The 26,543-nt window shown below is 35.9% G+C and overlaps 1 protein-coding gene across 1 annotated transcript; it reads left to right on the forward strand.

Annotated features, from left to right (window-relative positions):
• The first annotated feature begins 2,617 nt into the window (after nucleotides 1–2,617).
• Nucleotides 2,618–26,301, forward strand: mapk8ip1a (mitogen-activated protein kinase 8 interacting protein 1a). The gene is made up of 12 exons (XM_065291641.2): nucleotides 2,618–2,948; nucleotides 3,685–3,796; nucleotides 8,081–8,398; nucleotides 13,736–13,817; nucleotides 15,872–16,846; nucleotides 16,970–17,042; nucleotides 17,188–17,357; nucleotides 17,813–17,916; nucleotides 18,022–18,135; nucleotides 19,280–19,350; nucleotides 19,480–19,578; nucleotides 24,636–26,301. Exons 1-12 carry the CDS (start codon nucleotides 2,878–2,880, stop codon nucleotides 24,706–24,708), a joined length of 2,262 nt encoding a protein of 753 aa, XP_065147713.1. The 5' UTR covers nucleotides 2,618–2,877; the 3' UTR covers nucleotides 24,709–26,301.
• The last annotated feature ends 242 nt before the right edge of the window (nucleotides 26,302–26,543 follow it).

The raw sequence follows: 26,543 nt of genomic DNA on the forward strand, positions 1-26,543 counted from the left end.
TGACGGTACCAATTGAGTTCCAAAGTAGGAAAAACAAATACTATGGAAGTCAACGGGTACCATCACCTGAGTGCCTAATTTATCAAAATATTTTAAAAACTCAGCCTGATAAATAAAAAAACTCAACATGAGGGTAAGTAAATGATGACAGAATGTTCATTTATGGATGAACTATCCCTTTAAGTGTTTGAAGTAGATTGACATTTGTACATTTATAGTCATAAATCTGTTTATGTATAAATATTTATAGATTTAAATCATGGGACTCTTCTAGTTGAGCTTGTGTCCCAACAATTATTATTTTGTAATCTGCATTTAACATTGACATTGGCCTAAAGTCACATTTGCATTAATAACAAAATTATTATTTTGAAATCTGTATTTAACATTGACATTGGCATTAAGTCACATTTGTATTAATAACAGAATTATTATTTTGTAATCTGCATTTAACATTGACATTGGCCTAAAGTCACATTTGCATTAATAACAAAATTATTATTTTGAAATCTGTATTTAACATTGACATTAAGTCACATTTGTATTAATAACAGAATTATTATTTTGTAATCGGCATTTAACACTGACAGCGGCCTCAAGTCACATTTGCACTGTCAGAAAAAAGGTACAAAGTTGTTCCTTTTTCTGTCGCTGGGGTGGTACCCTAAAAGGGACCTTTTTGTTCCTTTATGGGTATACAACACATTAAAATGTTGTACCTTATGGGGTACAATATTATACCCTAAGAACCATTTGTATACCTTAATGAACAATTTTGTACTAGTTAAATTTTAGGGGTACAAAACAGTTAACTGTACCTTTAAAAGTACAAAATAGATCCTTAAGGAACAGTAATGTACCTGAAAAGGTACAACATTGTATTATGTTTAAATACCTGTAAAGGTACAAAACTGTACCTTGGGGTACCGCCACAGTGACAAAAAAAGGTACAGTTTTGTACCTTTTTTTTCTGACAGTGTGTATTAATAACAAAATTATTATTTTGTAATCTCCATTGACATTGGCCTTAAATCACATTTGTATTATTAACAGAATTATTTTGAAATCTGTATTTAATACTGACATTGGCATTAAGTCACATTTGTATTAATAACAGAATTATTATTTTGTAATCTGCATTTAACATTGACATTGGCATTAAGTCACATTTGTATTAATAACAGAATTATTATTTTGTAATCGGCATTTAACACTGACATTGGCCTCAAGTCACATTTGCACTGTCAGAAAAAAAGGTACAAAGTTGTTCCTTTTTCTGTCGCTGGGGTGGTACCCTAAAAGGGACCTTTTTGTACCTTTATGGGTATACAACACATTAAAATGTTGTACCTTATGGGGTACAATATTATACCCTAAGAACCATTTGTATACCTTAATGAACAATTTTGTACCAGTTAAATTTTAGGGGTACAAAACAGTTAACTGTACCTTTAAAAGTACAAAATAGATCCTTAAGGAACAGTAATGTACCTGAAAAGGTACAACATTGTATTATGTTTAAATACCTGTAAAGGTACAAAACTGTACCTTGGGGTACCGCCACACTGGCCACAGTGACAAAAAAAGGTACAGTTTTGTACCTTTTTTTCTGACAGTGTGTATTAATAACAGAATTATTATTTTGTAATCTCCATTAACATTGGCCTTAAATCACATTTGTATTATTAACAGAATTATTATTTTGAAATCTGTATTTAATACTGACATTGGCCTTAAGTCACATTTGTATTAATAACAGAATTATTATTTCGTAATCTGCATTTAACATTGACATTGGCCTCAAGTTACATTTGTGTTATCAGCTGTTTGATAAAGCAGCTAGCTCTATTCCTAATGAGTAAATAGTGGCAATGTTTTTTGTTATGTTTAACATACACAATGTTGCTTCAGTTTATAGCTGAGCGAACTGTGCACCTTACAGCATTGCTATGATGTATATCTCAGACTGTCTGCAGTATCTCTATTGCATTACTACAATAACAGAGCTGATGTGAATAAGGTCCTGTGGGACCGGCACTAATGAGGGAAGAGCTCTCAGTTCTTGCCCAGGTCAGCTAATGTCTGCTCTTATACAGCATAATGACCATAGAAAGACTCCAACTGTCTCTTATCCATCTCTCCCCCTCTCTTTGACCATTTTCTGTTTGTCTGTACGCACTTTCTGCTGAGTCCTTCAATGAAACCAATGTTATTAGAAGTCAATGCATTGTTTGAGTTTGGCCCACATCACATTGTAAAATAAGATCTTGACATTGTCTTCAGATGTGAAACACAAAAGTACTTGACTTTGCAATTTAAAATGTTAATAAAACACACAAAGTGGTGGCAGTGATAAACTGTACAGTAATGAATTGTAATTATACAGTGTTCATCACAGGCGGCCTTGCAGATGTTTTTTATTTGTTATCAATGACATCGATCCAAACTGACATCATCTGCACTACTGCTGGCCTGCTCCTCTGTGGAGGTGGCAACTTGAGCTGCATTGATCTGGACCATCAATCACCAGGCACCCCTTTTAGAGGGACTACGCCTCTCTCTCTCTCCCTCTATCTTTTTCTCTCTGTCTCTCTCTCCCTCACAGTCATCCGCCACTGACTTTAATGGCTTCATTGAAGGACGCACGCGGAGCAGCCAGTCCAAGGAGTGTCAGGGTTGCACAGTAGTACATTTTCCATGGGAAGTGAGGACATCCACGGCTTCCTGTGGCTGATGTAACCCCCCCTGAGGACCTTTTGGAGGACATTTCTGCAAGGGACCAGAACGGCGGGTTGGTGCTTGAGGATAAAGTGCCATAATTGCCAGCCTCATCGATCCCCCAAGAAGGGTCCAACGCCACCCCGCCCTGCCCCGCAGATGGTGCTCAGCCTGGCCATGGACTCCAGAGAGGATGGGGACAGCTGGATGGAAGAACAGTGGGAGAAATGGTACAGTAGCCAAATACAGCTGTGTCCCCATTTCGGCCTTTCGAGACGTACTTAACTGACCTTGGATCAGCTTGTATGACGTAAATGTGGGATACTATGAGCTAAAATGTTACTTTTATGCATCAAGAAGGAAATGCGTAGGACTATGGGTGCGACCGAGAGGTTTTTGTAATTTAATATGTGCGGATGTAGCTTTTGGTCTAATATTAGATATACTTATTATGTTGAGTGCTAGCCGTCCATGTTACGAAATTGTAAAAGTAACTAAAAGATCAAACTTCTTGTGCTGAACAAAATCTTGGGCAAAAGACAAAGTAACTTTAACGTAAAGTTACATCTATTCCTTAATGTTTTGATTTTAATCACTTTAAATTGTCATGTTTATCTTGTTACCTTGTTAAAACCTATTTGCGGCTGCATGATCGCACGTTTATAAGCAGGACTTACTGGGGATTCAGCAGATTTGAGTGCTTTTAAATCTTTTTAAACTTAAGCCACTAGTTTGACTGCACCCAAAATCATCGGCTATGTCATGAAAATAGAAAGGACAAAAATATCCTTTTGTAGAAATTTAGAAAATCCAAAATAGCAGAACTGTGCTAATATAATCTTTATATTATAATTGATTACATTTAATTACCACCTATAATTAAACCAGAAGGTTTTATCAGACTGTACATTCCTCAAAGATTGTATGATGCTGGTGGCGTTTTAATATCTGCGTTTGGCTCTGCAGGTTAACTCGTGACATTAGTCTGAATGAATATGACGATGATGACCTATCAGAAGTGACAGAAATCACTGATGAGAATGGCAGCATGCTTGACCACCTTGATCTGGACTTTAAAGTAAGTCTATTAAACACACTGTTTCAATCTGTGACCTACTGGTCTACCGAATACAGTCTTGTTTAACATCCTCTATTAGCTATATCTTTTTAATTCTTAATGATTATGAATGCATAATATACATGCATAGCAATTTTTTTATTTAAATAAATCTTATTTAGCTTGTGCTAATGTTTGTTTGTTATTTCTATTTTTATAAATGTATGTAAAATATTTACTTAAACTTTTACATTTTTGTTTTATTTTTAGCTAAAAGAGTCATGTAATTTTTAAATGTTGACATCAATGATATATTATTATGGAAAAAAATTATGATCTATATATATTATTAATATTATTATTAATAATTATTTTAAGGTACATTATAAATGTATATTTAAATATGTGTTTACATTTATATTTCACTTTACCCTGGAGCACAAAGCCAGTCACAAGTCGTCAAAATTATGGATTTTTTTGCTAAAAATCATTTGTATATTAAGATCTTGTCCATGAAAATATAGCAAAATATTTATTTATCATTTGTAATATGTGTTGCTAAGGACTTCATTTGGGCATATTTAAAGGTGATTTTCTTTTCAATATTTAGATTTTTTGCATCCATAAATTCCAGATTTTCAAGTAGTTATCTGCCAAATATTGTCATATTCTAACAAACCGGAAATCTTATTTATTCAGCTTTCAAATTATGTAAAAATATCAAATTCAAAATAATTGACCCTTATGATGATTTTGTGCCCCAGGGTCACATATATTCATTTATTTAGGAGTAAGGTCATTATATAAACTACCGAAATGCAGTGGCGGCTCGTGACTGCTCATCCGAGGGGCGCAAATTCAAAATATGTGTTCGGAGTATACTAAATACGCAAAAATCCAAGGCACTCAAGTGAGAAAAATATTAAATAGCCTTTATTTACTGGGCTACACACAAAATTAAAAGGTATGTGTTCGGAGTGTCGTGTGTGTTACTCGTGTTTTCAAAATATGTTTTTGTTGCGTCATGTGAACCATGTGCATCATGTATTTTGTCAAAATAAGTGCCTGCTGCACACACATCAAAACCGTTTATGATAAAAGAGACGCTCACGTTCACAAAATACACGCAAGACACTCCCTTAACAGTAAACTCTGATTACGTATGTGATTATATGAGTATCTGGCAAACGCGAGCGTCTCTTTTATCATAAACCCTTTAGATGCGTCTGCAGCAGGCACTTATTTTGACAAGAAACGTGATTCACATAGGTTCACTCGACGCGCAGAACACATATTTTGAAATGACAAACCACACACATGACGGGCTACATACATGTTGTGACGAACTTCGCATCGTGGGCCCTCGGAAAAAGAAGTCAACGGCCGCCACTGTTGAAATGTTTTAAAATGTTTGAATTGTTCTGTCACTGTACTCTGCAAGCATTCTTTGCAATTTTAATTCAGTTTTATGTAGGTCATGGGTAAAGTTTTAGCTTGAACCTATTTTAAAAAAGGAATCTAGTTTAATACAAATTTCAGTTTATAAAAAAATGCATGCACAATTTTATTAAATCTAAACAATGTTACGTAGTAGTGTAATGGCTGTAGTGGAAGGTTTTGAAGGTGTGCCAGGCTGCCACCCTGTACACATGTCATTACATGTGTTCTGACCCTGTAGCTAATCTTAAATGGCTAAAATCCAGATCTGATTGTGGGTTCAGAAGTCATAAAGAAAGTGTTATGTCACAGGTTCATTTAGGAGCAGTTTCCCCAGACAGGGTTTAGATTAATCCAGGACTAGGCCAAGACATTTAAGTAGTTTTTACAAACATATCTTACAAAAACAATACTGGTGTGCATCTTGAAGCAAAATAATGGCAACAATATATGTTAAGATATGTCAAGGCAAGAAGTTTTCAAATTAAGGCCCCTCACAAGCTTTTTACTCTGGAACTAGTATAAGCTCTGTCCGGTATTTATCTGTCTTATTAATGTAATGTTTAATACATTTACATGATCTTACTATAAAATTAAGTTGAATTGTGTTTAAAATTAGGTAAAATGTATTCTGTTCTTTGAATAGGTTTGGGATGTGATGTTATGCTTCAACTTTGGGATTACATTTTCCAAACTGACAATAAGGTCGGGAACACCTACACTGTGTCCGAATTGGCTACTTTCATAATATATGCAGTAGTAGGCAAAAATTAGTATATGAGGCAAATAGTATATTCAAATTCATAATAGGCCTATTCAAAAACATTACGTGAAAAGTACCAGGATGACCAAAATCTTTAAGTGTACATGTGATGAATACTACTATTAGCCAACGTGAGCAAATTCAAAAAAGTGAATATACTCTCAGAACAAATTAGTCAAGATAAAGAGTTTACTTTACTAAAATTTACTTTACTTCAATTTAATTCGATTTACTGTTTTTTTAAGGGAAGTGGTCGCAATCAATTTAATTGAGCTACATTTAAACCAAAAAAATTAGAAATGCAAAACAAAACACTTTTGTTTAAATGTAGCTGAAATAAATTGATTGCAACCACTTACCTTAAAAAATTGAGAAAATTTAATTAATACTTTTTTCAGTGTAAAAAGCCGGGATGTTTTTTCTCCTAGGAGTTACATTATTACTACGTTCGCTAGTATGGTTTAATCTTAGCCACTGTACTCTGCTGCTTATGTTGTCTATCGATTTTTCTGTGTTTTCTCTTGCATTTACTAATGTAAAGATGCTTTAAAACAATTAAACAATTGTGAAAAGCACTATATAAATAAAATTACATTTAATTGTAAAATAGTAGCACCTCAGAGGTACATATAGGTACCAAAGAGTTCATATTAGCACTAGGGATGCATAACGATTAATCGCGATTAATATACAGTATAGCAGAATAAACGTTTTTGTTTACATCATATATGTGTGTGAACTGTGTAGGCCTATAATAATTATTTATAAATATTCACACATGCATGTATAATTTTTAGAAAAAAATATATTTATATTATATTTATATATTAAGTATTTATATATACTATAAAATATACATAAATATACAAATGTATACACACATGTAAACATTTCTTAAATATATACATGCATGTGTGTGCATTTATCTATGCAAAGTTATTTTACACAGTTCACACACTGAAAACTTTTATTCTGCTATAAATTAATCGCGAATAATCTTTATGCATCCCTAATTAGTACCTCAAAGGTACATATTTGTACCAAATGTATATCTGCACCATATTAGGATCTTTTTTAAAGGGTACTTGGGGTACATATTTTGACCTATTTTTCTGACTCTTTAGTGATTTAGGTAAGAAATGTATTTCTTGTGATGGTTAAACAATGCATACGTAAATTATGGTAGCAGTTACTTAGATTACGTCATAGGTCAAAGAACACATGGATCACATGACCATGAAAACATAGGGATGCAATATGTCCAAAATGTATTCATTCTGCACCCACACATCCTGTTTAAATTATAAAGCTGTAGGCACTTCATCTAATTCAGTACGATTTCGGATGCAACTCTAATGTATAGGAGTAAAAATATCTCAGCAAAAATACTCCTTTACTTGAACATTAGGATTTTCTCTACTTTATATATTTTTTTTTTAATAGGATTAAGGGAGTTCCCTACTATAACAACAAGTGACGTGTATGTGGGTGTGTGTATGTGCCCTAGTCATTGAATTTTCCCTCTCCACCCCGAAACCAAACATCTACTCAGCATTGTGTGATACACTCGGTCGTATGATGAAAAATCTTTCTGGCCTTCTGTTTACCCCACAGCAAAAATAGCTTTCTGGGTCAAAAACCCCATCAGCATTTTTCTGTAGAAAACCAATCCTGTATAAGCAGTATTTGAATGAATGTGTGTGAGTGGGTGAGACTGTGTCGATTTGCAGCTTTGTCATTAGATGTTAAAGCAAATGGGAGAAGTCAAATCCAATCACATCCGATTAATCCCAATGAATCCCTGTATCCTAAAAAAAAATCACTACCATCTATATCCTTTTTCATCTTCTTTGCACAAACACCTTTGCTATATGCTATTAATTTGTTACTGGACGCCCATCACTCCCTTAATGTTGTCGAAATGTTATTTCTGGGTGTGTTTATGTTGTCTATGTCGTGTGACACGCCTCATTGTTCTCCGATTGAATTAGCTTTCCTTACAGCAGCCACAGGCTGATGTCACCCGTCTCCTCTGATTGGCTGGCTGCCTCTGACTGCAGCTCCTTCTCTCTTGCCTCTAAAGCTCTGCTGCCTGCTCTTCCCAGGATCACGTGACTCAGCCGGCCAATGGAGCGCCGAGGAGCGGCCGGAGGAGGGGGGTGGTGGAACTGCAGACGGAGATGCTCCACTTGGACCTAATTGATGCAGAGGGAGGAATCCAGGAAGAAGGGGAGGAAGAGGAGAACGACAGGCGGCTAGAGCTCGTCGATGCCGTGGATGACAACCACAGAGAGGAACAGGGAGCTGGGCTGCCTGTCATCCAGCCGAAGCTGAAGGATTTCATCCCTCCTGTTGCCATGGATACCTATCGGCCCAAGAGACCCACCACCTTGAATCTTTTTCCCCAAGTGCCAAGGACTCAGGTGAGATGACGGTTTTGTTTGTTGGCGCCCGTGGCCTTTTAGAGAATTGTTATTGTATATTCGAAGCAGGTGGTGACCTTTATGCAAAATGAAATTCTTGTGTAGTAAAATGAGGTGATGATTTCCATACTCCACACAAACAGGAATCTACCTTCTTGGTATGCGTCCGACACACAATCAGATCTCAGCCGATGATGCCTTTACTTCATGCTCCTTTAAATGGACATTTTTAAGGTGTATCTTCATCCATATGCTAATCTTTGGCATGTAGTTTCGGTTTTCTTTGATGCTTACGCTGACGTTTCCCGTTTGCGAACGCTCGCTCGGCCCACCTGCTATGAATCACCGCTGGCCGCCCTCCATGTGTAATGCAATCTGACAAGAGGTAGAGACAGTGGATCGTTATTGTTGACCTGTATGGGGTCAAACAGCAGGGGGCGGCACTTTAATGGACCGGACCCTACAATACGAAACAAGAAAATGGGAGTTTAACCCTTGCTCTTGTTGGATTTCTTGTTGACAGATGGAGGTTATATGGTGACTAGGTTCATTTGATTGAACTTGTTGATCTGTGTGTTATACAGTGGGGTACACATATGTAATACTATAGTAATAATGCAGTTAACATGGTCAATGTTAAAAATGCATATTTAATAATTTGATTATGAGATTAGGAGCATCAAAGTTTGATTTTAATCTTTGTCATGACCTTAAAGATATCAAGATTATATTTTCACAGAATGCATATTTACATTATGTAGGATGATTTTATGTAGAAAACAGTTAAAGGGATAGTTCACACAAAAATGAAAATGATGTCATAATTTTCTCATTCTCATGTTGTTACAAATCTGTATGAATTTATTTTTCTGATGAACACAGAAGAAGATATTTTGATAAATGATGGTAAGCACACAGCTGATTGTAACCATTGACTTCCATAGTAGGAAAACAAATGAAATGGAATTTAATGGGTACCATCGACTGTGTGCTTACCATCATTTATCAAAATATCTTCTTCATCTTTTTTCACAATACTTCCATAATATTTGTTTTCCTACTATGGAAGTCAATGGTTACAATCAGCTGTGTGCTTACCATCATTTATCAAACTATCTTCTTTTGTGTTCATCAGAAAAAAGAAATTCATATTTACAACAACACGAAGATGACAATTTTTTGGGTAAACTATCCCTTTAATCATAAAATATAATTTTGGCTGGGTTTACAAATTTACTGTTTTAGTTCCCTCAAAATGTGGACATCCTTAAAGCTGCAGTGTGTAAATTTTAGCGGCATCTAGTGGTGAGGTTGCGAATTGCAACCAACGGCTTAGTCCACTGCTCACCCCTCGCTTTTGAAACACATAGAGAAGCTATGGTGGCTGCCACCGGACAAACATGTCATCGTCGGAGACAACTTGGTAAAACAATTTGTCCGTTAAGGGTTTCTGTAGGAAAATGGCGGCACAAAATGGCGACTTCTATGTAAGGAGACCCTCGGTGTATGTAGATAAAAAGGTCTCGTTCTTAAGGTAATAAACACATAACGGTTCATTATGAAAGGTCTTTATACACCCCTAATAATATAGTTTTGTATATTATTTAGCATTTCAGTCAAGAGATACTTTTAAAAATTACACACTGCACCTTTAATATTAGATGTCTCAAACAAATCATTACACCACGACATCTGAAGACATCTCAGACCTCATAAATGAAACATATGTGTGTTGATGTCTGCAGATAATACTCATCTCTGCAGTGATTTTTATATGGGGAGTTTGTAGTAGATCATCGGTATCCAGGCCTTCTAGCTCTCTGTTTGCAAAGCATTCTGGGTAATGAGGCCGCTGTTCTACTAGAGGGGGAACTGAATGATTTAAGTAATTGCCCATCACTGTGTCGTGTCCTGAAAAGACTTCCAACTTAGACTTTACTGAACTCGGGATGACCTGAAATAATGTTTTGTTGTGCTGCTTGCTGTCCTATTTTTTTACAGTCCACTTTAAAATGGCATTTCTAGTTATTGAGATTCTCAACAAAAATAGATTTGTGTGATTTAGAACGACAATATAATGTGATGTCACTTCAATACAGAGCACTAAATTATGTAAAAAAAAAAAACTATTTAAAGGAACAGTTCGTCCAAAAATGAATTTCTTGTACTTATGCACCCTCAGATCTTTCCAAATTTAAATGATTTTGTTCTCCTGTAGCAAGATATTTGTGATCCAGTCTAAAGTAATCCCAGCTAAAGTAATTTTTTGTGATTTACTGTTTACTAAAAATCATTCTTACATTACATAAAGCACATTCTGTGAAAATATAACCTTGATATCTTTAATATTAACTATGTAAGGTCATGTCAAAGATTGAAATCAATGTGATATAAATCAAACTTTAATGCTCCTAATCTCATTATTAGATTATGGGATTTTAGCTTGGATTTCACAGACAGGGTCACATACTATTTGTCACATAATAGGTGTTTTAATAAAGTGCATTGAATCTGATGGTTGATTTGAACGTCATCACATTCAGGTCAACAAAGTGTTTGTCGACTATAGAAGATGGTGGTGGATGACTGTAAATGTGCTTCTCTCTCTTTAATCTTGTAATCTTGGCTTGTCAGATTGCTCTACGTCTGCGGTATTGGCGCATCCCGTGGGATCAGAGAGCATTTGAGGAATTAGCAAAGAGCTTTTACACGAAAAGTGAACGGGGATAGAGAACAAAACAATGGAAAGTATTCTTGAGAGATTTCTATATATTGAGGCGGAAATATTTTGACGTCTAAGTAAAGGGCGAACAAGTCAACAGGATTTAAATTCCATAATATGAGGATATTAAAAACTCAAGGCAATGAATGGAAAGTACAAATTTTATGCACGATAGGAATCAAAAAATGGAGCATTTTGGATTCCTAGTGGATTCCAACCACTAGGAATTTTGGATTCCCACCCAAATAAAAATTCAAGTGGTTGGAGGATTTGTGATGTCATCATCAGTGAAAAGGAAAGGACTTTTTTATATGGGATAAAATGCACAGATGACAGCGCATTAAAGCAACACTATGTAGTTTTTTTACCTTTTAATAATGTCTCTAAAATTATTTCAGTGATAGAACAACTTTAAACTGGACAAATTGTACTGTTGCTGCAACCTGAGCAGCCTCCTAGCTGCTACAAGCACACTCTGAAAGTGGTGGTGGAGGGTAGGAAACACAGCCCCGCCCCTCCCCCTGCCTGCAGAAGAGTGTCTGATACCAGGCACTGTTGCGCTTTTCAACCACATGGGGGAGCAGAAAGTCATTTTACATGGAAACTACATAGTGTTGCTTTAAGAAATTTGAAGGGATAGTTCACCTAAAAATGAAAAATCAATCATTATTTACTTACCCTCATATTGTTACAAACCTATAATACTTTGTTCTGCTGAACACAATGGTAGATATTTTTAGAAATTTTGTATCCAAGCACCATTGAATTTCTTAGTAGTATTTGTTCCTACTATGGAAGTCAATGGTGCTTCTGTTTCCTGTTTAATTTTAAATATCCTCGTTTATGTTCAGCAGAACAAATATATTTATACAGGTTTGTTACACAGTGATTTAAGGATGACAAAATTGTCATTTTTGGATGAACTGTCCCTTTAATTTCATGTTGACACAAAATAATAACAATAGTAAAAAATAATTGTAAAAATAGTTGGCTACTTTATTATTAGAACTTTTAAAATTGAACAAATGCAGACGCATGTTAAAGGGATAGTTCATCCAAAAAATTAAATTTTGTAATTATTTACTCACCCTCATGTCGTTTGAACCCCAAATGTCTTTCTTTGTTCTTCAGAAAACAGACTTTTTTATGAAAGTCCACCTCAGTCACCATCCACTCTCATAGTAACCAGAAAACCCTAAAATGACCCTAAAGTGTTGAATAAATAACTAAGTATTAATTCTTTGGGTGAACTTTCCATTTTGAGTTTATTTTACGTTTAATTGACACTTACAAACAACAAATCTCTTTTTGAAAACCAGTGTGAAATGATGAAAGATGATAAGAAAAGTATCAGATATGTGCCACCATGTTTAGGCTGCCATTTCAATCACCGGTCTGATTTTATTAAGCCAACAGTAATAGACCGAGAAAGCCTCCTTTTCTCCAAACTGGATTATTAATCAACTGTAGATCACGGGGAACGGTTGGGATCGAATTTCTTCCATCTGTTTCTTTTTCTGCTACCATTTTTAGAAGCATTATATCACCATCTGTGTCTGTGCCTCTATTACAAACAGCACTGTGTATTCCCATCTACCCCCACACTTACGCATACAGTGACACTAGCACACGCATGCCAATTCCTGCATCATCAATGGGTGCGTTTCTATGGCAATATATAGGAGTGTCATAGCAGTGCATCATAGCAGAGTGGTCGATCGTGAGTCGGCTATATAGTAGGCCTAGTAAAAGGTATCAAATTGCTTTTCCCGTAAATGCGTATGTGTGTGTTTGTGTTCCCACTGTGTGGTGGTTGCCAAGAATGTTATCAAAATCTCACAATTGATCCAAAATGGAGGAAAGAAAACAAATCTTTGTCTATTTAAATGTTTAAACATGTTATTTTAAAGTTCTAACCTTAAAAACATAATAACTCTATGTAAGAACTTCATATGAAGAGCTCAGATGCAAAACCCTCTAAGTGCGTCTGAATGTTTTCTTGTAAGTTAGCATATTTTATCTGAATTTTTTATATTTTTGGGTGAACTATCCCTTTAAGCTATTAATTTGACAAAATAATTTGCCAAAAATACAGCATATTAGGCAACCTGTATTTTATTTGAATACACATGATCAGATACACAAATAGCTGATAGGTAATAAAGCATACAATTTTATGATTTGTTGATCATCTTTTGTGGTTATATTGTGTAACCATTGATCAGGGTTTGTTTTATAAACTTTTTATTTTTATTTTTTGGCCAAGCGTCCTTAAATTCTTCTCAAAGTTGAGCTTTAGGTTATACTCCAGACACGCCAGTGCAACATACATACTCATTATTTAATGCATTTTTTTTATAAAATATAAAAATGTCATCACTTTTGGCCATTATTGTACATTTTTTTATTTGAAACCTAATAATATTTACTGTGTGCTACAGTATCTGTTATTAAAATAAATAATTTGATCTACATTCATACATTTTCTATGCACCTTATGTACCATAAGGTTATACAAAGGCACACTTTGTTATTTACATATTAAGAGAGATATTTCAAGAATACAATGTGTTTACTATAATGTATTTTATTATTGTTCTCTGCTTTAATCACAGGACACAATAAATAACAATTCATTCGGTGACAAAGACCGGAGGAAAGAGAAAAAAACTCATTCTTCATCACCACACATTAAGGGTGAGTCATGACCACGCACTCAACACAAATAATCCTGTCTGAGATGCTGAGACTGTATATAACAACTCATATTTCAAACTCGCTTTTATGCAATATAGAGAAATTAACATTTAGCTACACTGACAAATGCTTTTTATAAATCCAACAAACAGCTGTTAGTCATCTCTGTAATTGTGTTTGATGTTTACACACTTGATCATAAAGAAAAGATTTATAAATAATGATCAAGCTGCGGTTGTTTTTGTAGTATTCAGTTCTACGAAATGCGAACGTGTTTACGTGCTTGAATTACGTTAATGGGATTTTAGTTTTAATCTGCTTACGCACAGGAGTTTGTCTGATGTCTGTCGTGTCTCAGTATTGTCTTTAGCAAGCCTGTAATAGTGGTCGCACTTTACATTAGGGTTGTATTTGTTTACATTAGTAAATGCATTAGCTAACAATGCGCAGTACTTCTATAGCATTATTTATTGTAGTTCGTGTTAATATTAGCATTCACTAACACATTTTAAAGTTGTAACTGTTACCGTTAGTTAATGCACAATTGGCATAAGCAAATGTATGGTTAAGTGTATCAAATGCTCTCTCATTTGTAAGTCGCTCTGGATAAAAGCGACTGCTCAATAAATACGTGTAAATGTAAATTACATTTAATATATTGTTCATTGTTAGTTCATGTTGGCTAATGCATTTACTTATGTTAACAAATACAACTTTATTGTAACGTGCAATTCTGTATTATATAACCTGAAATTTGGATCACAACTACTTGAGACTTATGGCATCATGGTTACATCATTTCTTTTCTGAAACATTTAAATTTATATCATTTTATTTATAAAACTATTATGTTATTGCATTATTTTTATTTATTAAAATACGTTTAAACTGCTATGACAATTTTTTATTTAATCTTTTCACATCCAGACACTTCAGTGAAATACCTTAAATTGTCTTCTTTAAAACAAGACCAAGATTAGGCTTCTAAAAAATGCCTTAGTTATATTAATTTGAAGATTAAATGATCAACTTTTCACCCCCACACTTTACAACAGTAAAGAAGTTCATTAAGAAAACGCTAAACTGACCAAATAAACAAATTATCCTTATATTTCCCGTCAGGAATTAACGGGAGAGATTGCAGAGAGCTCTTAACAAAGACTTTAATTAAGTAACAAAAACACCCTTGAGGGGGTAAACAAGGAAAGAATTCAAATAATAACACATAACAAGACGGGGCAAAACAAGACAAAGAACTCCTGATGGTGTCACACAGGACACACAATAATCCAGCACAACAGCAGACACAAGGACATTAAATAGGGGAGAACTAAATAAGGGAACAAGGACACACAGGTGAAGGGCGTTAAAGGTGCTCTAAGCGAATTGAAGCGTTTTAGACCATAAAACATTTTTTGTTACATACCGGAAACATCTCTTCACTATCTGCTTGCTGCCTGTCCGCTGATCAAACTGTAAAAAAACGCGATCTCTGTAGACAGCCCAGGCTTCACAAACGGCAATATCAACATAGTGGCCAAACCTAGCATCACAAAACAAAACAAAGTATTCCAGCCAATAAACGACAAAAAGGATTTGGGGGTGGGGGTTGGGGTTGGGCGCGTTCATGAAAGCACGGAAGGGAGGGGGAGGAGTTAGCTACGCTCCGTCTGTTTGAAAACAGTTTCAAACGTCAACAATAACTAACGTCTCGCAGATTCGCTTAGAGAGCCTTTAACTGTTAATAAATAATTAACAAGGGAACAGGAGGGAGGGGTCAAGACTAGAGACAGGCCACTTGACTCTCCACACATACACAAGACAAGGATACGGGGGCTGTCAAGACCCTAGAAACGAGACTAAACACACACATGGCCGACAGGATCGTGACATTTCCTGACTATACTCGTTAAAACCACTTTGCATGGCTTCCTATGCTGAGTGAAATGTAACGTAAGCATTTCCCAGAGTATTAGTTGACATTTTTTCAATAATCCTCTTTTGGTGTTTTCTCCATTAAGTTACCTTATCTTCTAAAAATGTGTGTGTAACAGGGGATGTGGCGCCCAAACCTGAGAAGGTCGGCCTGACCGATGGAGACAAAGTTCAGGCCAGGGCTGATGCCAAACCAAGAGGCCCCGCCTCCACCACAAAGAGAGCTGGAGCCAAGCAACAGGACAAAGAGTCTTTGAAGAACCCCACCACAATGGCGCCCAACACGCAGGCGGTTAAGAGGGAAAAATCTAGGCAGGTGATAGAGGCCGTCGTTGACTCTGGAACCGTTTGCAAGGAAAAAGCCCATTATCACACTGTGAACGGCTATCGGGAACAAGTGCAGTATCCTGTTGAGAATGGGGGTCCGTGTGACCCATCTGTTGACAAAAACAAGGACTATCAAATATCAGAAGGAAATGCCACGGAGGAGATCCACCTTACGCCCGTCAACGGCGACCACGAGCGACCTTTTCTGTCCCAGAGCAGCGACAGCAATCGTATGTCCATCAGTTCGGACACGGAGTTACCTCCCCTTCACTATTATCCATTAGCAGGTTGTGCAAACCCATCTATTAGTGAGGAGGATGAGGTATACCCACCTACTCCCCCTTGCAGGACTGTAAGTCTCAGTGACCCGGGTGACAATAGCCAGTGGACTCAATCTCACAAGTCTAAAGCGGCAAAAGAGGACACAGGGACTTCAAAGACCTCGGCGGTCAGCACGGATGCCTCCGGACTGACGTACGACTCCGTAAAGTACACTTTGGTGGTGGACGAGCATGCTAAACTTGAGCTAGTGAGCATCAAAGACTGCTACAAAGGTTACGAAAGCGACAGCGACAATACCGTCTACGAGTCTGCCATCGATGAGGATGAGGAGGATCAGGAGGTAGATGAAGATGAAGAATCGGGAGCGAGGAGCATGAGGAGAGACACTTCGTGCTTGACAGACACCACCACAGACACCACCTCAGACATGCCACGGTCCCGCAAGTTCATGAATGTCTTTGGGAATGGACGGTCGCGGTTTTCTGGTAAGTGCTGGACGTAACGTAGCTCGGTTTCTTCCACCTAGGATCAAAATGATGACATTTAACTATCAGTTTTTAATAAAATGTCTAGTGATCTAGTTAGTTAAATTATGTTTTCATTCTTAGGTGCTGAGTTTGGACACTTTTCGTGTGTTATTAATGGAGAGGAAAGAGAACAAAGCCACAGGGCAGTCTTTAGGTAAGACATCTAATTTTGGGTTCCTGAAGAACCATTCAGTCAAAGCTTCTTACAAGAACCATCCCTTTTTTACTTTTTCTAGTCTTAAGAACCTACAAGGAACCTCTTGTTAAAGATGTTTTAAATTTAAGTTTTAAATTTAAAGGTTTATTCCTCGCCATGATGATGAGTTGGAGTTGGAGACGGACGACCCCTTACTGATAGAGTTTCAGGCGGAAGATCTATGGTGTGAGGCCTACAACATGCGCACTGGATCCAAAGGCGTCTTCCCTGCATTTTACGCCGTCAAGGTCACGAAAGATGAAGACACGAAAGGTAAAGTCTTCCTTTACTTTAGGCAATTCGTAACTTTTGCCTCTATATCGCCATCTCTGTTTGGAACATAAAACTGCAGGTCACTTTACGTACTTATCTTAAATGGGTTAAAATCAGATGTTGAACTTATTTTTGCTTGCTCTTGTAAATCGGCTATCTTACGGCTATGGTAAGGATAGTTTCTTACCTTGGATCAGTGGTGGAGCATTGCCCAAAAGGTCATGGGTTCGAACCAACACATGCTGATAAAAATATGTAGACCTTGTAGGGCACTTTGGATGAAAGTGCCTGCCAAGTATTTAAATTTAAATTTATGTCATGAGCACTGATTTTTTATGTATTTGCTCAGTATCTGATTTGTGATTATGTTCAACCCAAAAAATTACATATTGCACTTTTGAAACATTTGAGTTTTTGTTTATCTTGAGGAAGTTTGTCTCCCGTTCTTTATTCAGAGGTTAAAGGTGAATGGTTGGATAAATTCTGGGTGAAGTTCCTCGGTTCTGTTCAAGTGCCGTTTCACAAAGGGAATGATGTGCTTTGTGCCGCTATGCACAAGGTATGCAAGCCCTTTATGTATTTGCGAATACTGGCCTTAATTTACATATATTTGCATAGTAATTACGCTGACATGTGTTCATATGTAATCCGATTATGTAAACAGATTGCATCAAACAGAAGAACAATGCAGTTTAGCCCCCCCTCTCCTTGCATTCTGGAAATCAATACAAGAGGAGTTAAAATCATTGTTCAGGATGACTGTCGGACTTCTGGAAGGGTTTGTATATTTCAGAATAAATTTCCGAAACATTACCACCATGTGCATGGGTTATTCCTGTATAAGTACCTTTAGAACTTGGTATTTTAACTAATGTGATTTTTATTTTAAATGGCACATATTATGCAATATCCACTTTTACAAGGTGTTTAGACATAAATGTGTATTAAAGGCGGGGTGCATGATCTCTGAAAGCCAATGTCGACATTTGAAATCACTTGAACAATAAAATCTGGACCTTCTTTTGATAGACCCGCCCCACACATACGCAACCCAGGCAATGATGTTGGTTAGTAGACACGCCCCTTACTGCTGATGGGTACAAGTGTGTTTAGGTACTCAGCCCGCCTCCCTTTTCCAAAGTGTTTTTAAAAAATCATCCACCCTGCCTTTAACACAATAACCCTACAATGAAAGAAATCCACCCTCTCTTTCTTTTTTAATCCCCATCAAACCAAAGCAGTCTCATTAGACATGCTGTTTTGCTAATGTTCATGCTCTTGTTAATGTGACATCACACTGACAAAGCCCCGCCCACGGCCAGTGACTGACTGGTTTGTTTTACCCAAAAGCTTTTCTAAATGTCCTTTTTAGCACATTGTAGCGCAAATGTGGCTAAAGATACGATTGTTCCAGACTGTATTCACAGGAATTGTATCTTTTTTTAACCAAAAGCACTCACGGTCTGTTGGTAAGGGAGTGAGAAGATATAGCTCATTTGCATTTAAAGGTGCAGACATGAATATAGTGCTTTTTTGCTCCCACCCAAATAGGGGTATTTTGGACATACTATAGAAATTGATTTGTGGGGTATTGAGAGCTGAAATTACATACACATTTTTGGCACACCTGAGACTTTATCTTATATCTTGTTTAAAAAATTGTGAATTTTGAGTTTATACCCAATTGATCCTTAGCGTTTCTACTCTTATGTGTTCAGTGAAGCAACATTTTTGTTACGGCTGTTATGCAATGAATCGTCTGAATGGTAATCCGTAACCATGATGTAATGGTTTCTGGTCCTCTAATCGCCTGTGCACAGATTGTGACAACGTCACACTGCATTGGCATCAAGTGCTTGCGGCTTACATGTTGGTCCTGTGACTTAGTGCTCTTGATTAAACCTTATCTTTTTTTATCACAGGGTGAAAAGTGTTTCCACTATTTTCAGTTAAAAAACATCTCATTTTGTGGATGTCATCCGAAAAACAACAAGTGAGTATGAACAGAAACACAAACGAATGTGTTTTAGCATGCCCTCTACTGGGCAGAAAGAAATGAAATGGGAAATGAAATGGCAGGATTATAAAATAAATGTAAATCTGCCCCATTTCTGTCCTTTAGGTATTTTGGACTAATAACAAAACATCCAGCATGCCAGAGGTTTGCCTGTCATGTTTTCTTTTCAGAAGATACCACCACAAAGCTGGCCACATCTGTAGGGTAAGTTGTGCATTACTGCATGGGTCCCTCCTGGCCCACAAGGGGGCCACAGCAAGTTTTGTGGGGGGTCGCATCGTATTTTGAAAGGTTTGAGCAGTGAGCGTTAAGGATTCGAGAACGAACAAATTACATTAGCTAATTTTATCCATGGTTGACAAAAAATTTACAAATTTGCAATTTGTCCTCCATAAAAACGACAACAACCCACTGATTCACCCACACGTGCTTTGTGATCATATTTATTGGTCTAAAAATCGGAATCGTTTAGCTGATTGGGCAAAAAGCCAGAATCTAGTGTAAAAGTCAGAATTATAACTTTTGATCCAAAAGTCAGAATCCTTTTGCTAATTGGTCAAAAAGTCAGAATCATTCGACTTATTGGTCCAAAAGTCAGAATCTTTTAGCTGATTGGTCAAAAAGCCAGAATCTAGTGTAAAAGTCAGAATTCTAACTTTTGATCCAAAAGTCAGAATCCTTTTGCTAATTGGTCAAAAAGTCAGAATCTTTCTGCTTATTGGTCCAAAAGTCAGAATCTTTTTGCTGATTGGTCAAAAAGTCAGAATCTTTCTGCTTATTGGTCCAAAAGTCAGAATCTTTTTGCTGATTGGTCAAAAAGTCAGAATCTTTCTGCTTATTGGTCCAAAATTCAGAATCGTTTAGCTGATTGGTCAAAAAGTCAAAATCTGTTCTAAAAGCAAGAATTCTAACTTTTGATCTAAAAGTCAGGTCTAAAAGTCAGAATCCTTTTGCCGATTGGTCAAAAAGTCAGAATCTTTTTGCTGATTGGTCAAAAAGTAAGAATCTTTCTGCTTATTGGTCAAAAATTCAGAATCTTTAAGCTGATTGGTCAAAAAGTCAGAATCTTTTTGCTGATTGGTCAAAAAGTAGGAATCTTTCTGCTTATTGGTCCAAAATTTAGAATTTTTTGGCTGATTGGTCAAAAAGTCAGAATCTTTCTGCTTATTGGTCCAAAATTCAGAATCGTTTAGCTGATTGGTCAAAAAGTCAAGATCTGGTCTAAAAGCAAGAATTCTAACTTTTGATCTAAAAGTCAGGTCTAAAAGTCAGAATCCTTTTGCCGATTGGTCAAAAAGTCAGAATCTTTTTGCTGATTGGTCAAAAAGTAAGAATCTTTCTGCTTATTGGTCCAAAATTCTGAATCTTTTAGCTGATTGGTCAAAAAGTCAGAATCTTTTTGCTGATTGGTCAAAAAGTAGGAATCTTTCTGCTTATTGGTCCAAAATTTAGAATCTTTTGGCTGATTGGTCAAAAAGTCAGAATCTTTCTGCTTATTGGTCCAAAATTCAGAATCGTTTAGCTGATTGGTCAAAAAGTCAAAATCTGGTCTAAAAGCACAAGAATTCTAACTTTTGATCTAAAAGTCAGGTCTAAAAGTCAGAATCCTTTTGCCGATTGGTCAAAAAGTCAGAATCTTTTTGCTGATTGGTCAAAAAGTAAGAATCTTTCTGCTTATTGGTCCAAAATTCAGAATCTTTAAGCTGATTGGTCAAAAAGTCAGAATCTTTTTGCTGATTGGTCAAAAAGTAGGAATCTTTCTGCTTATTGGTCCAAAATTTAGAATCTTTTGGCTGATTGGTCAAAAAGTCAGAATCTTTCTGCTTATTGGTCCAAAATTCAGAATCGTTTAGCTGATTGGTCAAAAAGTCAAAATCTGGTCTAAAAGCAAGAATTCTAACTTTTGATCTAAAAGTCAGGTCTAAAAGTCAGAATCCTTTTGCCGATTGGTCAAAAAGTCAGAATCTTTTTGCTGATTGGTCAAAAAGTAAGAATCTTTCTGCTTATTGGTCCAAAATTCAGAATCTTTTAGCTGATTGGTCAAAAAGTCAGAATCTTTTTGCTGATTGGTCAAAAAGTAGGAATCTTTCTGCTTATTGGTCCAAAATTTAGAATCTTTTGGCTGATTGGTCAAAAAGTCAGAATCTTTCTGCTGATTGGTCCAAAATTCAGAATCTTTTAGCTGATTGGTCAAAAAGTCAAAATCTGGTCTAAAAGCAAGAATTCTAACTTTTGATCTAAAAGTCAGGTCTAAAAGTCAGAATCCTTTTGCCGATTGGTCAAAAAGTCAGAATCTTTTTGCTGATTGGTCAAAAAGTAAGAATCTTTCTGCTTATTGGTCCAAAATTCTGAATCTTTTAGCTGATTGGGTAAAAAGTCAGAATCTTTTGGCTGATTGGTCAAAAAGTCAGAATCTTTCTGCTTATTGGTCCAAAATTCAGAATCGTTTAGCTGATTGGTCAAAAAGTCAAAATCTGGTCTAAAAGCAAGAATTCTAACTTTTGATCTAAAAGTCAGGTCTAAAAGTCAGAATCCTTTTGCCGATTGGTCAAAAAGTCAGAAACTTTTTGCTGATTGGTCAAAAAGTAAGAATCTTTCTGCTTATTGGTCAAAAATTCAGAATCTTTAAGCTGATTGGTCAAAAATTCAGAATCTTTTTGCTGATTGGTCAAAAAGTAGGAATCTTTCTGCTTATTGGTCCAAAATTTAGAATCTTTTGGCTGATTGGTCAAAAAGTCAGAATCTTTCTGCTTATTGGTCCAAAATTCAGAATCGTTTAGCTGATTGGTCAAAAAGTCAAAATCTGGTCTAAAAGCAAGAATTCTAACTTTTGATCTAAAAGTCAGGTCTAAAAGTCAGAATCCTTTTGCCGATTGGTCAAAAAGTCAGAATCTTTTTGCTGATTGGTCAAAAAGTAAGAATCTTTCTGCTTATTGGTCCAAAATTCAGAATCTTTAAGCTGATTGGTCAAAAAGTCAGAATCTTTTTGCTGATTGGTCAAAAAGTAGGAATCTTTCTGCTTATTGGTCCAAAATGTAGAATCTTTTGGCTGATTGGTCAAAAAGTCAGAATCTTTCTGCTTATTGGTCCAAAATTCAGAATCGTTTAGCTGATTGGTCAAAAAGTCAAAATCTGGTCTAAAAGCAAGAATTCTAACTTTTGATCTAAAAGTCAGGTCTAAAAGTCAGAATCCTTTTGCCGATTGGTCAAAAAGTCAGAATCTTTTTGCTGATTGGTCAAAAAGTAAGAATCTTTCTGCTTATTGGTCCAAAATTCAGAATCTTTTAGCTGATTGGTCAAAAAGTCAGAATCTTTTTGCTGATTGGTCAAAAAGTAGGAATCTTTCTGCTTATTGGTCCAAAATTTAGAATCTTTTGGCTGATTGGTCAAAAAGTCAGAATCTTTCTGCTTATTGGTCCAAAATTCAGAATCGTTTAGCTGATTGGTCAAAAAGTCAAAATCTGGTCTAAAAGCAAGAATTCTAACTTTTGATCTAAAAGTCAGGTCTAAAAGTCAGAATCCTTTTGCCGATTGGTCAAAAAGTCAGAATCTTTTTGCTGATTGGTCAAAAAGTAAGAATCTTTCTGCTTATTGGTCCAAAATTCTGAATCTTTTAGCTGATTGGTCAAAAAGTCAGAATCTTTTTGCTGATTGGTCAAAAAGTAGGAATCTTTCTGCTTATTGGTCCAAAATTTAGAATCTTTTGGCTGATTGGTCAAAAAGTCCGAATCTTTCTGCTTATTGGTCCAAAAGTCAGAATCTTTTTGCTGAATGGTCCAAAAGTCAGAATCTTTTTGCTGATTGGTGAAAAAGTCCAAATCTTTCTGCTTATTGCTCCAAAATTCAGAATCTTTTAGCTTATTGGTCAAGAAGTCAGAATCTTGGCTGATTCTTCAAAAAGTCAGAATCTTTCTGCTGATTGGTCAAAAAGTCAGATTTTTTTTGCTTATGCTCAAAAATTTTAAATCTTTTAGCTTACTGGTCAAAAATTCAGAACTTTTTTGCTGATTTGTCAAAAAGTAGGAATCTTTCTGCTGATTGCTCCAAAATTCTGAATCTTTCTGCTGATTGGTCAAAAAGTCAGATTTTTTTGCTTATTGCTCCAAAACTCAAAATCGTTTAGCTTACTGGTCAAAAAGTCAAAATCTTTCTGCTGATTGGTCAAAAGGGAGAATCTTTCTGCTTATTGCTCCAAAATTCAGAATCTTTTAGCTTATTAGTCAAAAAGCCACAATCTTTCTGCTGATTAATCAAGAACAATAGAATATTTTTGCTGATTGGTCAAAGGGCTGAATTATGTTAATAGATGTGTCTCAATTCGAAGGCTTTGTCCTCCGAAGGCTGCATTCCAAGACTGATTGCATCACAGCAGCGCCACTGAAAGCTAGTAAGGCTGTCCCAATGCGAAGACTGCTCAAAATGTGTCATTCTTTTTCCATTTTTTTTTTAAAATAAACATTGAATTATTTTGTTAAATTAAAGTGTGTATTTTGCAGAACAGGTTATTGTCAGTGTTTTAGTATTATAACCTCCTAAGACCTGGTGTTTTTTGTTGTTTGCACCAAGATTCTTAATTCTGTGTAACTGGAAGCTGTTGTACACAAACGTGGACAGTTACACTGCTTCATGTTCAAAGAAAAATATTTGGTTATTATATTTATTGGCTCTTCCTAACCCCAAATAGCTGGAAGAAATCTGAAATGCAAGCCAAACCAAAGCTCGGGTCTTAGGAGGATTATTTTGTATTAATGTTTTGTATGAATATTATTTCTGTAATCATTTTTACTAAAAGGCGGGACTAGAGTGGCCATATTGACTGTTGCAATCTCCCCCATTCATAACAACAGCAGTGATGCATCTGGTTAATATTAAATATCTTTGGTTTAATCTGTGTCATATTTTCTAAAATAAAATATTTTTTCTGGTTCCATATTTATTTGAATAAAGCAGAAACGCCTCTGCTGTGTCCAGCTGACAGGGGGCGGTGGAAGGGAACAGCAGGTGGTGCAACCTTGGATCCTCCATAGGCTAGATCGTCTTATTTCGGTTCTCTTCGTGAACTTTAGAGGTTGCGTCCTTCGAAGACCAAGTCCTCATTTTTGAAGGAAGTGTCTTAGAAAGATCCAGCCTTTGAATTGGGATAGAATTCTGCCATGTAGAATAGTGTATTTATGTGTAAATATTGTTAATTCTTGATCAGTCAAAAGATGAAATATGACTTACGCATATATGACTTAATGCCTGCATTTTTTTTCAAACAGGAAAGCCTTTCAACAATTCAGCAAACAACACATGGAATATTCCTGTCCGACAGAAGATATTTTTCTCGAATGACTTTCCAGCTCTTCGTCTTTCCGCATTATCACATACTATATGAGGTGTCGCATGATGGTGGTTTCAAGCCTCTTTGTAACGTGTCATGTTAATGATATAATTTTGATGTCTATTTAAGACAAATGCTAAAATCAGAAAAAACACCCAGTGTGTTTACGAAACAGATATTGGCTACAATGCAACTACGTTCGCCTCTTATTACTTGAGTATTACTGACTGGTGTAAAGCCTTACAAATACGTTCAATGTGATCTGTAAAAGATGTTATTGGTTAATTTGTGCAAAGCTTGGTTTTGAAATTGTTCAAAGCACAATGTTTAAAGCATTTAAAATCAACACAATGTAAGGAGATTTTACAGCTAGACTGGATCCAAAATCAAGGATTTATCCGAAACCAAAGCTATACTGGACATACTTTCCAGGACAGTTGGTTTATCATGAAATCAGGCGCAAAGTACCCAGTCTGGTGTGAAAGGTCTCCCTGTTAAGGGTAACATCTCTTGGTTAGTAGTACCACATTTAACCTGGGTTATAAAGCACTGCCCCTGAGAACTGAGGTGCCAAAGGTATACAGTAGGAATTACTTGTCCTGGGTACATTACGAAAATCGCCCATGTTTAACAGTTTTAGGTGTGAAAAGCCCCATTCTGTTACACTTAAAATAATGTCATTTACACAATTTATCTTGGTCAGATGCACACTATACATCTATTTAGGCATCACAAATATAATATGGCATCCATGCTTTCTTCTGTGAATGCGTTTTGTTTTATGTATTCAACATTTATGTGTACAAATAATTTTGCTCTGTTAAACAGAGCGTAGTCTGGGCCTATTGAGTTTGGTTCAATCGAAGTACCCCTGAAGTATGTAGCTGTGAAAACCAAATAATTTTATTTACTTTTCAACATATTATATCAGATATCTTATTTATAATTATAGCAAAATAGAAATAAATCTTAAAATATATTATTTTGGCACCTAAAAAAAACATATATAAGGAGAATGATATACAACAGTACTGCAGAGCTACTGTCACAATGACAGACATATAAATGGTGCTGAAGAACATGGTGGCTTGGTTATGAAAAGTTTGTTTTGTCGTTTTGTTTTGTCCTCTGATGTTTCAAGAAATGAATGTTTCAGATTCAAGACCCACAGTAGATCCGTCTCCACTAATCCTTTCAAAATGGTACAACCTCACAGCATGCGCTTCGAAGTAACTTAATGCAATATGAGCAAAATCTTGTCAACTGAATGGACAGACCTACAGTAATGGTATTCTGTAAAACAGCATTTTACTGTTTGTAAAGATGTTTCAGTAGAGACGGCCATTTTGAAAGGTAATATCAAGTTATTTGTACCATTTGTGTCTGCAAAAAACTGACCTTGCAAAATCACAAGTTGTGCCTATTTCTTTTTAATTTATCACTGTACTTTTTTTGAATGATCATAACTGTTCTGTGGGACCCATGAAATTAAATCCTATTTGTAAATGTATTGTCCTTGTGTATATTTGCGAAGAGAGCAACTAAAATGACAAGTGATGTTTGCATTTATATACAGTAGCCTACTGTACAAAAGTCTAAGGCCACCACCAGCAAAGTTTTAATAACCATCCATATCTATTAAGATACAAACAGAAAATACATGAAATATGTACACAAAATAAATCAAAACTCATTCTTTTTTTATTTCTGTATTTACTGGTTGTAACCTAAAACGATATAATTATATATGGTCACCCACCATTGCAAAACAAATCTAATGGTGGCATGGTGCACAATACTGTAATTTTTGTAATTTTCATATTTAAAGTTTCACTTTAGCTGATAA

The sequence above is a fragment of the Paramisgurnus dabryanus genome, chromosome 23, assembly GCF_030506205.2.
Source record: "Paramisgurnus dabryanus chromosome 23, PD_genome_1.1, whole genome shotgun sequence".
Classification (NCBI taxonomy): Eukaryota; Metazoa; Chordata; class Actinopteri; order Cypriniformes; family Cobitidae; genus Paramisgurnus; species Paramisgurnus dabryanus.